This window comes from Melanostigma gelatinosum (assembly GCF_949748355.1).
Source record: "Melanostigma gelatinosum genome assembly, chromosome: 10".
NCBI classification, from domain to species: Eukaryota; Metazoa; Chordata; class Actinopteri; order Perciformes; family Zoarcidae; genus Melanostigma; species Melanostigma gelatinosum.
The window spans coordinates 5003252-5015997 of record NC_136643.1 but is presented as its reverse complement, the minus strand read 5'-3'; the positions used below and the strand labels follow the sequence as shown (position 1 = coordinate 5015997).

Sequence of the window (12746 nt, the reverse complement as noted above, 5' to 3'; positions counted from 1 at the left end):
AGAGCCTCAGATCTGTGTCTACTTCAGCAATCTATATATTTCCCTACAACGCGGGGGGGGGGGGGCACACGGCCGGCTCCCATCACAGGCTACAAACCAGTGCACGAAGAAGCTCTCAGCAGAGACTGCAGCCTCATAAGCCGAGTCAAGTTCAAGTTCAGCAGCTCCTGTGCAGTGACTGTCTAGGGCGGGTGTGTGTGTGTGATAGGGGGAGGGGTCACATTTACAGGCTGTGTTTTCAAATAAACTCAGTAACTGACCTGAGAAAATATAAAGTGAGTTTAGAGATACGATACAGGGAAGAGGTAGCTTGGCTGCTTTTCCTCTAACGGCAGAATGAAGATGCTTCTTTTGCTTGAATTAAACTCTGCTTCACATCTTTTTAAACTATGCTCTGCCTTGTCACACACAAAGACAATTCAGACTGTGCACAGTTCACTAAACTTCCCCCCAAATCTCCTGTTGTTTTTCTTTTGCACCACAACAACCACGTCGTTTACGGCCCTGTAAGCTTTGCAAAGCTTGAGGTATAAGACACCATAATGTCCTTTAACACCAGGACAAGACTCAAGAGTTTTATAACTAAAAGCCTCCCAAACATGGAACTCACTGAGCCGCGCCAGCAGCAGGCAAACCAGAAAGCAATGGGGAAAAAGTCAAAAGGGAATATTTAGCACTTGCAACACCTTTTATTATATTTGTATGCAGTAAAATTCTTATCACAATAAGGAAGGAAACACCTCTTAAAACTTTGAACAAAAGCACATAACGAAACAACTGCCCATGTTTAGCTCGCAATTGTACATATTTATAGTAAAGAAACATTCTTTTATAAATACAGTTTCATCTGTAGCAAGTAAATACCATAATTTAATTACAAATGGATAAATATGGCAGTTGATATTTACAAAAGGAAGGGAGTGTAGTTACAGAAAATTGAACGGCACAACGTTTATTTTCCTCACAATCCCCCAGATAGTATTTCACAATTCAAACTTGCAAAGCACAAAACATCACAAGTTAAAGCCCAGCAAAACTAAAAAATATACATTCACAAGCGTAATATTGTGGTCTGTTGGAGTTAAATGTTAACTTTGGCACTCGTTCCAGTTTATAGATGTTTAGTATAGTACAATCAATTTGCCTCAGGATCACAATATTTAACATTATAGTACAATTGTTTATTGTAATATGTGCACTAAAAGTCCAGTTAGAGAAATAGCTACCATTGAAGGAACATCTATACACCAAAGACTGACAAACTATCACAACCGATGGGGAAAGTGGGCTTTTAGTAATTATTTACAATATGAAATACACCTCGACTATAATACATATTTTCCTCTGTTGATAATCCTCATCTTCCCTGGTGGAAAAAAAATATTAAAATAAACAAAATGTTTTGTGTGCCCCTCGCTTGCACGTGTCCCAAATCTCCTGCTGAACGGTCCAGTGCTGTGAATTGAGTGTGTGTCGCTTCATTTCAGCTCAGTCCTACACATACCACTCACTGAAATTGGAGGATAGGCCATTGTGACTGGTGGTGTTGTGCACCACCGAGGCTGGGGACAGGTTGGTGTTGCTGTGTGTCTCGGCGGTGGGAGACACCAGGCCTGGAGGTGTGGAGGACTCGTAGCCGGAGCTGGCTGCTGGTGAGGAGTCTGATGGGGGTGGTGGTGGGGAGGCTTCGTGGACCTGGAGGGGGGGGGGAGATAGGATAAATTTGTGTTTACAATCAGGCACAAACGGAAAGAATTTAGATGAGAATGAATGATGCACAATATATATTAATTTAAAAAACACCATAGTAGACGTTATGGAGGCCTGACACACACACATTTCCTGCCATATTTACCTTCATGTGTTTTCGTAGAGAGCTGGGGTGTGTGTAGGACTTGTCGCACATTTTGCAGAGGTAAGGCTTGTCCGACGTGTGAACGTGCATGTGTTTCTTTCGGTCGCTGCTGTTTGCAAACCTTCTGTCGCAGCCTTCAAACTCACACTGGAAGGGCTTCTCTCCTGCACGAAAAAAAAGAAAAGAAGAAGAAATGTCAGAATTTTTTTACAGAGAAATTCCTCTGGCTGAGTGTGTAACAACAAGGAGCTGTGCAGCTCATTGGATGCGTAAAAATTCAAACGCAAACATTGACATAATAACACAGTTATGATTTAGTGTGAACGCGCGTTGCCTTACATTCACAGCAATCGGTGTCAGTTTTAAAACAACTCGTAGCGTGTTCTCCCCCCATGTGCGAAATTCAAAGTTTAAGGCTGTTTTCAGAACAGAGATGAGTCGGAGTAAGGGGGGGGGGGGGGTTCATAAATAATGCGCATAGTGATTTGGATGGGGGTTGGAGAGAGGGGTGTGTGTGTGGGAGGAGGGTAAGTCAGTCCTCAGTGGGCCCTACAGAAGGCGAACCATTTGCCTGGGAGACAATAAAAATCTAATTAGCACCTGACCGATTTCATGGCGCCCAGACCGTAATGTATTTCCCCTAAGAAAAATAAGTCCAGGAAAAAAATATGACGAGCGGGGCCGGTAACGGCCTCCCGTCTGGCACCTTTAGCTCTCATCTTATCTATGAAGGGCGCAGGATACGAACACATTTAAAAACACCATTTAAAAACACCTCCCCACAACACGCAGCTGAATAAAAACTAAATCCATTAGAAGAGTTCGGTGTAAATAATTTATACTACCGACAAATCCCGTTCTGGAGGTTATAGGATGTCGAACGCGAGCTATACGAGAACAAGCTCCACTAAGGAAACCAATTGATGTGATTTACTCCACCAGCCTGTCTGCACGCAACGCGCTCCCACTGTCCCCTTTGACCCATTTCTTTTTTTTTCTTGCAAAGTCCACCCCCCCCCCCCCCCCCCCCCCCCCAAAAAACTGTAATATATCGGCGGGCCCTGTCTATTTATTTTTATTTTATTTGGAGAAATGTTAAAAATGTAAAATGTGCCCGTGCAATGCCCCGCTATTCTAAACTAATTTGTCCCCCCTCTCTAGCTCTCGTTCTCTTGGACGTGCTCCTCAATCTCTTCTGTCCGTTTCTACGAATAGCCTACTATCGACTTCAGCAGCCTGAAATAGTCGCTGATAATTAGATCTTAATTCGTGTTTTCGTTGGCACGGCGCGTGTTTACAGCAGCGAAATAAACGCACAATCCGGCTTAGTAGCAACAAATCGTATTAATCGAAACAAAACAAACTATAAAAAGAAGAAGAACAACATACAGCCCCTCGTATTGTTTTGTGATATTTACCTGTGTGCGTTCTCTTGTGTATCTTCAAGTTTTCCGACCGCGCGAACACCTTCCCGCAGCCGGGGAACGGGCACGGGAACGGCTTCTCCCCGGTGTGCACCCGAATGTGGTTCACCAGTTTGTATTTCGCCTTGAACGGCTTGCTCTCCCGGACACAGTCCTCCCAGAAGCAGATGTGGTTGGTCTGCTCCGGGCCGCCGACGTGCTCCACCGAGACGTGCGTGACCAGCTCGTGCATGGTGCTGAAAGTTTTGCTGCAGCTCTTCTTCGGGTTGCTGAGCTGCTCGGGGTCGATCCACTTGCAGATGAGCTCCTGCTTGATGCACTGCTGCCGCATGTAGCGGAAGAAGGCACCGGGGTGGTGGTGGGCTGCCATGTTCATCCCCATGTTCATATTCATGGAGCCGTACTGGTTGTGCAGCTGCGCCGCCGAGTACGGGTCGGTCCTCGGGCTGGAGACCTGGTGGTACTGCTCGGAGCGTCCGAAAACCTCCCCGGGTAGTCCGAGTCTCATTTGCCCGTTGAGGACGTTCGGGGAGCCGTGGGACCCGTGCTGGTCGTGGATCCCCGGGAAGAGAATGTGGCCTTGAGAGTCTGTATGGGAGTGATGCAGGGACCCCGTCGCGGGGCCAAAAATAGCATGCTGGCTGCTCGCCGGAGAGGACTCTCCGAAGCCGCGGCTGCGAAAGAGAAAGTCCCTGGTGGAGTTAAAAGGCGAGCTCGCGTACGACGTGACATGGGCGGCGTGAGCCCCCAGAGCCGCGGCGGGGTAGCCCGGCGCCTGGCTGGTGAAGGCAGAGCTCTGTCCTGGAGAGAGGTCGTGGTTGAGCTTAAACGCGCCCATGTGCGCGGAGTCCACGAAGCTGTTCTGTGCCAAACTCAAGTCTCTCTCCTGCATCTCGCTCGCCGAGTGATGCCTGGCAAACGACCCCACTCCCAGTCCGGGGAACTGGTGCCCAGCATCCAGTAACATGATTGCAGCAGGGTTTTTGTTGTTGTTTGTTTGTTTGTTTGAATCAGATCAGGGCTGTACGGCCAATAAGTTAAAGAACTAAATCAAATGCTGATGAGCAACGATTCAACTTCCAAACCTTGGAAACACCATATCAGATTTAAACAACTGCTGCTCCACTCACGAGGAGAAGGGGAAAGAAAAAAATTGAAATCAGCTCGGCTTATCGGATCTACTTCTTAGTGAAGTTGTGCCTCAAAAAAAATCCAAACGGAGTGAGGAGTTTCCCCGTGTCCTCTTCTCTTGACTGCGACAGTTGGGCTGCGTTCAACAACCACCCACCCCCCCCCCCCCCCAAAAGAAAAAAATCCTCCCCCCCCCAAAAAAAATATGCACTCGAAGAATGAAATTATTATCTTACTGGGTATCCTCTGCGCGCACAGAGCGAGAGCATAGCTGGAGCATCTCAGTGTAAAAACGCCGTACCGATCGTGGGATTTATTTCTCCGGGCTCGTCTGCGTTTATCGCGGAGGGTCCCTGTTTCTCTGTGGACTGACTCTACCTCCTCTTCCGCCCCCTTTAAACTGGAGCCCGTTCATTCGCTCCTCGCGGTCTCATTGGCCGCCGCGCCTCTTCAATCCCAGGTGCCCCTCCAATAGCAGGTAGCGCTCTGGCGATTTAATAGCGCAACGCCATTTTTTCCACTAATAATTACCGCCTACTTTTAGGAGAGGATTTTCTTTTTTTTTAGAGGGGGGATATATACAACCGGAAGGATCACGACAAGAGAGGAGAGGACATGTTTTGCTTATTTATATTCCAGTAGGTACCAAGTTGTAGAAATAATAGACAGAACTGTTGCATTTTTATGAAAAATAATTAGATTGGAGGTAAATATTAGGATCGAGTATAATAAATTGGTGACTGTTTTTCATTTATTTTTTAAAGCCTAAATATCATGCTGTAGCTCTGTGGATTTTACATTTCTAAATAATATTTTAAAAACAATCACGTTCTTCTGTCAACATATAGAGCCGTGTTATTACATATCAATTAACCACCATGATATCTAAAATTGCACGATTACACGCAGGCCAGTAAAACTGTAAACTGATTTCCAGGCATCTTCACCAAGCATCCTATGACGTTGGAATATTAAATCATTTTATTGACCCCCAATGTCTTCTCAAATACTGGGGGGTGTTTTAAGTCTCCTTGGCAAATAGAAAAAAAACATAAATGCAAGAACACACCGTTTCTTTGTAGAAATGGGCTGAATGTACTGCTGTAACACCTCCCACTTTTTTATTTAATTCTTTTTAAAGCACGAGAACATGTAATAATAAATAACTCTATTAAAACACACCACCTATACATTTCCGAAGGCTGCTAATAACCTGTCGTTAAGTTAAGATGGAGTTCTCTCCATCTGATTCCTCGCAGCTGAAAAAGCATATGTGGCTCCATATGGAGTCCACTGCTGTAGAACCACAACTGGGCCTTTAGCGGTGCTCCACTGCTCGCACCGTAACCAACCGCCCATGATTGTTGTTTGGTTGTTCTTCTTTTTTTTCAACGGTTCCATAAGTTGCTGGTTCGGGTTCTCACGTTCCACCGCAGCCATTCAATGACATGTTCTGGGTGGTGTGAGCTGCGTTTGGATCCGTGTTAACCATTTAGTGACCTGTGAGGTCGAGCCTTGATGGATGTGATGGAGTGTTGGAAGTGTTATTAAATGAGATGTGTTGGTGCTCTGGATGAGGTATTTTAGCACAAACATGTAGTACTGACCCAGGAAAGTCATTAAAATAAAAACAGGATTTGTTTCATTTACTGGCAACTTTCCATGACAAGCATTCACCGAATCCTCCCTGCAAATGGAGATATATACACACACACAGGCCATGCACCACATCTGCTCATTCACCCACAAGTCAAAGGAAGTTTACTTACATTTTCACCAACTCAAAAATCCCACAAGTTGTCCCGTTCTACACACACACACACACACACACACATATTCTCCCTCTGCCTGCTTCAGCCCTCCGGTGCTCCTGTAAGCAGGCGAGTAATGGAGAAGGAGAGGGAAACGTTTAAACTTTTTTTTGGTGAAATTGTGTGCGTCTCTTAGCTCGGAGTGGGACAGGCTGAGCGTTGTGTGCCATTCTTCCCAGTCTATTTCAGCCCGCACCACAGGAAACGCAGGAGCTGATCCAAGTTCAAAGTCACGTCTGCCGACCCTTATAAGAAGCTCTTTATTTCTCTGGAGAAAAAAAAAAAAACCTTCCCCAGATAGAGAGAAAAGCGAAATTAAAAAGAAAGGAGGAGAAAAGAAAAAATCTAGCGTGTATAGAGAGGCACATGGCTGCTTCTGCTTGTAGAAGAAAGGGGGTCCTGCCGATTGAAAACCCCCGAAGACCTAAGATTTCAACAGGTTCTAGCAGCAACACACACTGAGACGTGGCCCCGCGGATTCTTTAAAGCGAAATTACAGGAAATAGGTTGTGATCTGAAGTTACAGCTTTAAGTATGACGCAGAGCTAATCGATAAAGTCAGCAGCCTCGATCACATAAAGGCGCACTGCCTGTGCCTGTGTGCGCGCGCGTGTGTGTGTGTGTTATAGTTGAGGGGCCAAAGGCGTATTCCTCCTCTCTGCTATCATGACAATATCAATATGTTGACACTGGAAGGTTACTGTGTGGCTCCCGTGACCTTGTGTTTCATGGATGTTTGACCCATGACCCGTTAAGACCACATATGTTGCACTCTTGACTCCTTTTGGTAAAATAACCCTGTTTATGACAAAGAGTCTTTGTTTTAGAGGGAGGGAGAGAGAGAGAGAAAGGGAGCGGGAGAGAGAAGCTATAGAAGTCAATCAAAATGAACCCGTTCCTCCCAGAAAGTTCAGATAACAGTTTCTTTAGATCGTTTTAAAGAGGTGCTATAGACCCATTTACGCTGATTTGACAAGGCAGAATATGACGTGTGTCAGCAACGGGCGACACATTGTGACCAGGAATTTTATTTTTTTTAAATGTGCACGTGCACGACAGTCACAGATTGCCACGGTTAAAGCATACGGGACCACGGTGACCCCCCCCCCCCCCCCCCCCCCCCTTACTGCCTTCGCAGCAAAAGTATAATTCGTGTTGTTAATTCTGTGGGATTATGCGTCTCATTTAATGTGGTGTTTCATTTAATGCGTATGAAATACCCCCCCCCCCCCCCCTTTAAACAAATCATAAACAGTGCACCCACTGCTCCTCGTGTGTTTTATGAGTTTCCAGATGCTCTCATTGGAGCTGGGCATGTTTTATTTATTTCACTAAATCACTAAAACACGTGCTCATTTTTTTGGGTGACTTTTAAATCATAAAAAATACAGATATGACAGTCATTGTGGATAATAAAAATGAGCAGCTGTTCATAAACAATAAACTGGAGCAGGCAGAACAACCAACTGCACAGAGACCAATCATGTCTAACTGTTAATTAATACACATTTATTGTTGTTATTATTATTATTTATGTATTTATTTTTGCAGGACAATAGCAGGTTATGTATCCGCTGTAAAAAAAAGTGTTGACACACAGCTTCTATTCTAAGCATTTGTTTCTGCTGAATATCAAGTTCATAAATCAGCTTTTCCCACATGGAGCGCGTGCAACAGGCCCCACAACAGTGTAAAGCCTTCCCTCTCGAGCACGGTGGAAATCAATTACAGAACATGGTCCTGAGTGGGGAAATGTGGTGTTCATTATATACTTGAAGTTTTTACTTTCTTTTTTTTTTTAAATTTAAGGCCAGCTGCCGTTGGAGTTAACGCCGATGACGTGGTGATTTGTAGTTTTGAGCTGCACAGATCGATTGGAAAGGTGTCTGAATGAAGACGACAGATACACGTCCTGCTGTCAACGGGGACCATTCCAATGGTGTGATCCGTCCGATGGGCAACTTAAATACACGTTTGTGTTGCCAGCCTCAATTATAATCAAAATGACAAACGGTTGGTAAATACTGCTGAGAATAAAAAATAAATACACCTCTTCAGGTCCAAGACATTCACCGACACTAACGCTGTGATACTCCTGTCTGAGTTTACTGTTTGGTGTGTAGCACACGCTGAGGTCGGCCTTCACTTGTAATATATTCAAGCCAAGATCAATTCTTTTTTTATTGGGGCATTATGAAAAAGTGCCTGAACTAATAAGAATGTAAGACATGTTTATTGTTTTTTCCTAACTTCAGCATTTTAGTGCGATTGGGTTGACAGCCTACACTGCCCATAATTCATATTAAAGCTCATTTGAATTAAAGTGTAGCAGTAATAATATTTCTATGAAGATCGGGAGGGGTGTGGTATAATAACTACAAGAGGGGGAATAGGGTTCAAATGAACAATAGCTCATAATAAAAAATAGCAAATCAGTAATATTTCTCTGATGATTTAATTTAATTTATTGTATCCAATCACCATTTTACGGTATTTTATTTTCCGGTGAAATAGTTTGTATAATTTAGACATGCAATAACTTTCCACAGGTTCGGTTTTGTATTTTCCTGACAAATCATGTGAAGTCTTATGACCTTTTTTCTAAATCCTTCTCGACAACTAAAAAAAAGAATAATATCCATACGCTTAATAAATATACTTTGCGCCCTCACCGTTGTCCTCTCTACACATCTATACACCGGTCACATACATCTCTCCACCAGCAGCGGGCTTCTTTTACTCTCTCTCTCTCTCTCTGTCTCTCATCCTCTCTCTCTTTCTCTCTCTGTCTCCGTCTCTCTTCCTCTCTCTATTTCAACGGCAACATCGAATCAACAGTAAAGACACTTTACCAGAGATAAACTGGGCTGCATTTGTCACATAAAAACTGACATCTCGGTCATCCACATGCGCCGGTAAAACACGGAGAGAGCCGCGCAAAAAAAAAGAGAAGAAAAAGAAAAACAACAACACAGATCTGCCGGTAACTTTGTGAGTACAACTTTTTGGAGTCAACAGCGATAAAGAGAGTGAGGGGGCGGAACCCTGCTGAGCCGCTGCGCTGAACGACAGCCAATCGCTTCGTTCTCCTAACTGCCAGTCACCAAAATCCGTCCAATACCCGCGGTGCCATTTCTAAACTGTATTCCCCACTGTGTCCTCCAACTGTTGTATGTTCTGCCAATCGCTTGAGGACAGAGTGGGAAAAGGGAGCAAGCAGAGTTAGAAGCCGGACAAAAGAACTTATAGAGCCCCTTATATACATATTTTCCTCATGTTTTAGAGAGCGTGGCGGGGTGAGAAACAATCGCGGTGAGCGCGGATGGATTTGTCAGTGTAGTTATGGAGCCCCCTTTAAGCAAGAGGAATCCAGCGTTAAGATTAGCGGATTTGGCAGCGACTCAACCCCTTCCTCATCAGAATATGACAGGCTTCCCGGGGCTAGGGGGGCATCACCCTCTCTCCCACCATGCCCACCTCCACCCTGGGGAGCTGGGCAACGACCCCGGAGTGGCACTCACTCCATTTGGACCAGAGCACATGGCACAGACAAACGCTCTCAAACTTAGCCCGTCTCAGCACATTCAGAGCCACCACGAAGCCCAGACCGCGGCGTCCTTCACTTCTGCCCAGACCACAGTCGGTTTCCCCGTGGCTCACCCCCACTCAGGCTACTCAAGCAGCAGGGACTTCATCCTCAGGAGAGAACTCTCAGCCTCTGCTATGCATGCACTTGGCGACCAGCATAGTTCCGCCTCCTCCCCTCATCACCATGGCATGTTCATCTCCCCAACAGGTGCTTACGGGCACGCGGAGAGCGGGGCCCATTCCCTCTTCACTGGACTCCACGACCAGGTGTCCCCAGGTGCCCACCACCACCACCACCATGCCCTCAATGGGCAGATGCGCCTGGGTATACCGGGGGACATCTACGGCCGGCCGGAGCACTTCGGGCACAGGCCGGAGCACTATGGACCGTCTTCCCTCCATAGCTACAACTCCATGAACCTCAATGTGAACATCGCGTCTGCTCCTCACGGAGCGGCAGGGGCGTTTTTGAGGTACATGCGGCAGCCCATCAAGCAGGAGCTGATCTGCAAGTGGATCGACCAGGACCAGAGTCAGAAGAAGCCCTGCTCGAAGACTTACAGCACCATGCACGAGCTGGTCAACCACGTCACGGTGGAGCACGTCGGGGGACCGGAGCAGAGCTCCCACATCTGCTTCTGGGAGGAATGTCCGCGGGAAGGGAAGGCTTTCAAGGCGAAGTACAAACTGATAAATCACATCCGAGTTCACACCGGGGAGAAGCCATTCCCGTGTCCTTTCCCGGGCTGTGGGAAAGTGTTCGCGCGATCGGAGAATTTAAAGATTCACAAGAGGACGCACACAGGTCAGTACTTCTACATTGTGTCATCTGGGGGGCTGGTGGAAGTCATCGATCATTAGAATCTACTCTCGTGTTGGTCTTCATATCTTAAACGGATAGTGAGTGGGACTGTGCGTAAATGCGCACACAAGCGGGGGAAAAGTTGTATTCAGTGACACCTTCGCATCCTCAGTTTTTCATTTCCTTTCTTCAAATGTGAACTTTTGTACTACTCGGCCAGACACCGGCGGTAGGCGTGAGGAGGATATGATTTGTAAGGGCATATGATTTGTAAAACGTGCTTACGTATATACGTGCAGGACAGCACTGGAACACGCGTAAATGTAATTATCCTCAGGCGTGGGACATGTACGCCAGTTTATAGTGACCAGTGTGTGTGTGTGTGTGTGTGTGTGCACGGTATGCGATATCTACACGTTAAGATATTTATTTAGTTGCATGCATCTGAGTTACTGTGAACCGACAGTATGTGCTGTAGGCTACAGACGCTGCACTCAAGAAAAATTGCCAAAAACAAGTGCGTCGAGGTGAATTGTTGGCCAGAGTTGCACAGTGCTTAAAAGTTCAAGACAGCGAGTAACGGCACGCTTGCTTTCTACAACATTCGAACCTCACGAAATGCTCTTTTTGAGAGTTGTTGTTTTTGTCGTCGTCATTACACAGATAGAGGTCGTGTTTTGGCTAATGTGGCTCTATTTCTTTGGCCTCACACCCACCAACGACAAGCCTCCACACCTCACAGAACGATGCAAAAAGATAGAAGTCACGAAGAAGTCAGAGCTACACCTTCTTACCGCGTGTCATTTTCAGAACGTACACTGCCCTCCAACATGTCACTTAATAAAATAAAGCGAAATGCATGTTTCCCATTTGAGAGTGACAGTGTGTGTGTGTGTGTGTGTGTGTGTGTGTGTGTGTGTGTGTGTGTGTGTGTGTGTGTGTGTGTGTGTGTGTGTGTGTGTGTGTGTGTGTGTGTGTGTGTGTGTGTGTGTGTCGAGTTGCGACCAGAGTCCATCACGGTATACATAAACGGCTTCTGGTGGTCTCCTTAGTGTCTCCCCATCTCTACCCCCCTCCCCACATACACACACACATGCATGTAACCAGAAGGCCTAAAGGCATGTTACATGTGTTCACACTGGAAAATGCTTTGGAACAAGTGGGTGTGCAGCAGTGGTGGTGGCTGCTGCTGCTGCATCAGGTCCCCCCTCCCCCCCTCCCTCCCCCTCCAGTGGAGCAGAAATCCCCCTGTATGTTTGGATTTAATTTAGGTGGTAGATGGCGTAATTAATCTGCAGCTCTAACCTTTGTGAGAATAGGTTTTAAACACCCCCTCGTGGAGACTCATCCACTGCGTTCTTTGCACGTGACTGCATTCTGCTTTCTCATTTTTGTACCCCCCAGGAGAGAAACCCTTCAAGTGCGAGTTCGAAGGCTGTGACAGAAAATTCGCCAACAGCAGTGACCGGAAGAAGCACTCCCACGTCCACACCAGCGACAAGCCGTACTACTGCAAAGTCCGCGGCTGTGACAAGTCCTACACGCACCCGAGCTCGCTGCGGAAGCACATGAAGGTGCATTGCAAGTCCCCGCCGCCCCCCACCACCAACAACAACCACAACAACAACACCACCACCAACGTCCCCTACATATCCTCCACGAACCCGCTCGGGGACCCTCTGTCTCCCACCTCAGAGCCGCACAGGAACCGAGCCTCCATGAACCTCTCCCCTCAGGTCACCAACCTCAACGAGTGGTACGTGTGCCAGGGGAGCGGCGGACCCCACCACCTTCACACCCCCTCCAGCGACGTGCCAACATCGGACGAGGACGAGGACTCTTTCAGAAATTCAGGCCCGAGGACAATGCTCTGATGCCCCCCCCCCCCCCCCCCCCCCCATTTTTGACCACGTGACTGTCAGACATGTCATCTATGACCCGTTACAGTGTGTAGATCCACGTCGCGATATTGATCACGTTACTCAACCACGCAGATAATTCACTATTATCTGTCTAACTACACAAGGGAGAAGTTCTCCCGAGGTGACCCCTGACCTTTCCTGAAATGTAGATCAAAGCTGTCAAAATAAAACAACTGACGTTAGAACTGAAATTTAAAGTCTTATTTTGAAAGG

At 46.6% G+C, this 12746-nt stretch overlaps 2 protein-coding genes across 2 annotated transcripts; one reads left to right on the top strand and one right to left on the bottom strand.

Moving 5' to 3' along the window:
• Window positions 1-669: 669 nt before the first annotated feature.
• Window positions 670-4467, bottom strand: zic2a (zic family member 2 (odd-paired homolog, Drosophila), a). The gene is made up of 3 exons (XM_079277030.1): window positions 3274-4467; window positions 1856-2019; window positions 670-1695 (listed from the first exon to the last, which is right to left on the bottom strand). Exons 1-3 carry the CDS (start codon window positions 4244-4246, stop codon window positions 1495-1497), a joined length of 1338 nt encoding a protein of 445 aa, XP_079133156.1. The 5' UTR covers window positions 4247-4467; the 3' UTR covers window positions 670-1494.
• Window positions 4468-9563: 5096 nt separating this feature from the next.
• Window positions 9564-12485, top strand: zic5 (zic family member 5 (odd-paired homolog, Drosophila); the record flags this gene model as incomplete). Its single annotated transcript, XM_079277500.1, has 2 exons — window positions 9564-10614; window positions 12016-12485. The coding sequence occupies 2 exons, from the start codon at window positions 9564-9566 to the stop codon at window positions 12483-12485; spliced, it is 1521 nt and encodes a 506-aa protein (XP_079133626.1).
• Between the last annotated feature and the right edge of the window lie 261 nt (window positions 12486-12746).

What these genes read in the sequence shown, in the direction of transcription:
- zic2a (XM_079277030.1), bottom strand. Translation starts at nt 4,246, where the DNA reads ATGTTACTGGATGCTGGGCACCAGTTCCCCGGACTGGGAGTGGGGTCG. An exon ending in ACACAAGAGAACGCACACAG is followed by an intron (nt 2,020 to 3,273) that starts GTAAATATCACA and finishes TTTTTCGTGCAG; the next exon opens with GAGAGAAGCCCTTCCAGTGT. An exon ending in CTCTACGAAAACACATGAAG is followed by an intron (nt 1,696 to 1,855) that starts GTAAATATGGCA and finishes CCCCCCCTCCAG; the next exon opens with GTCCACGAAGCCTCCCCACC.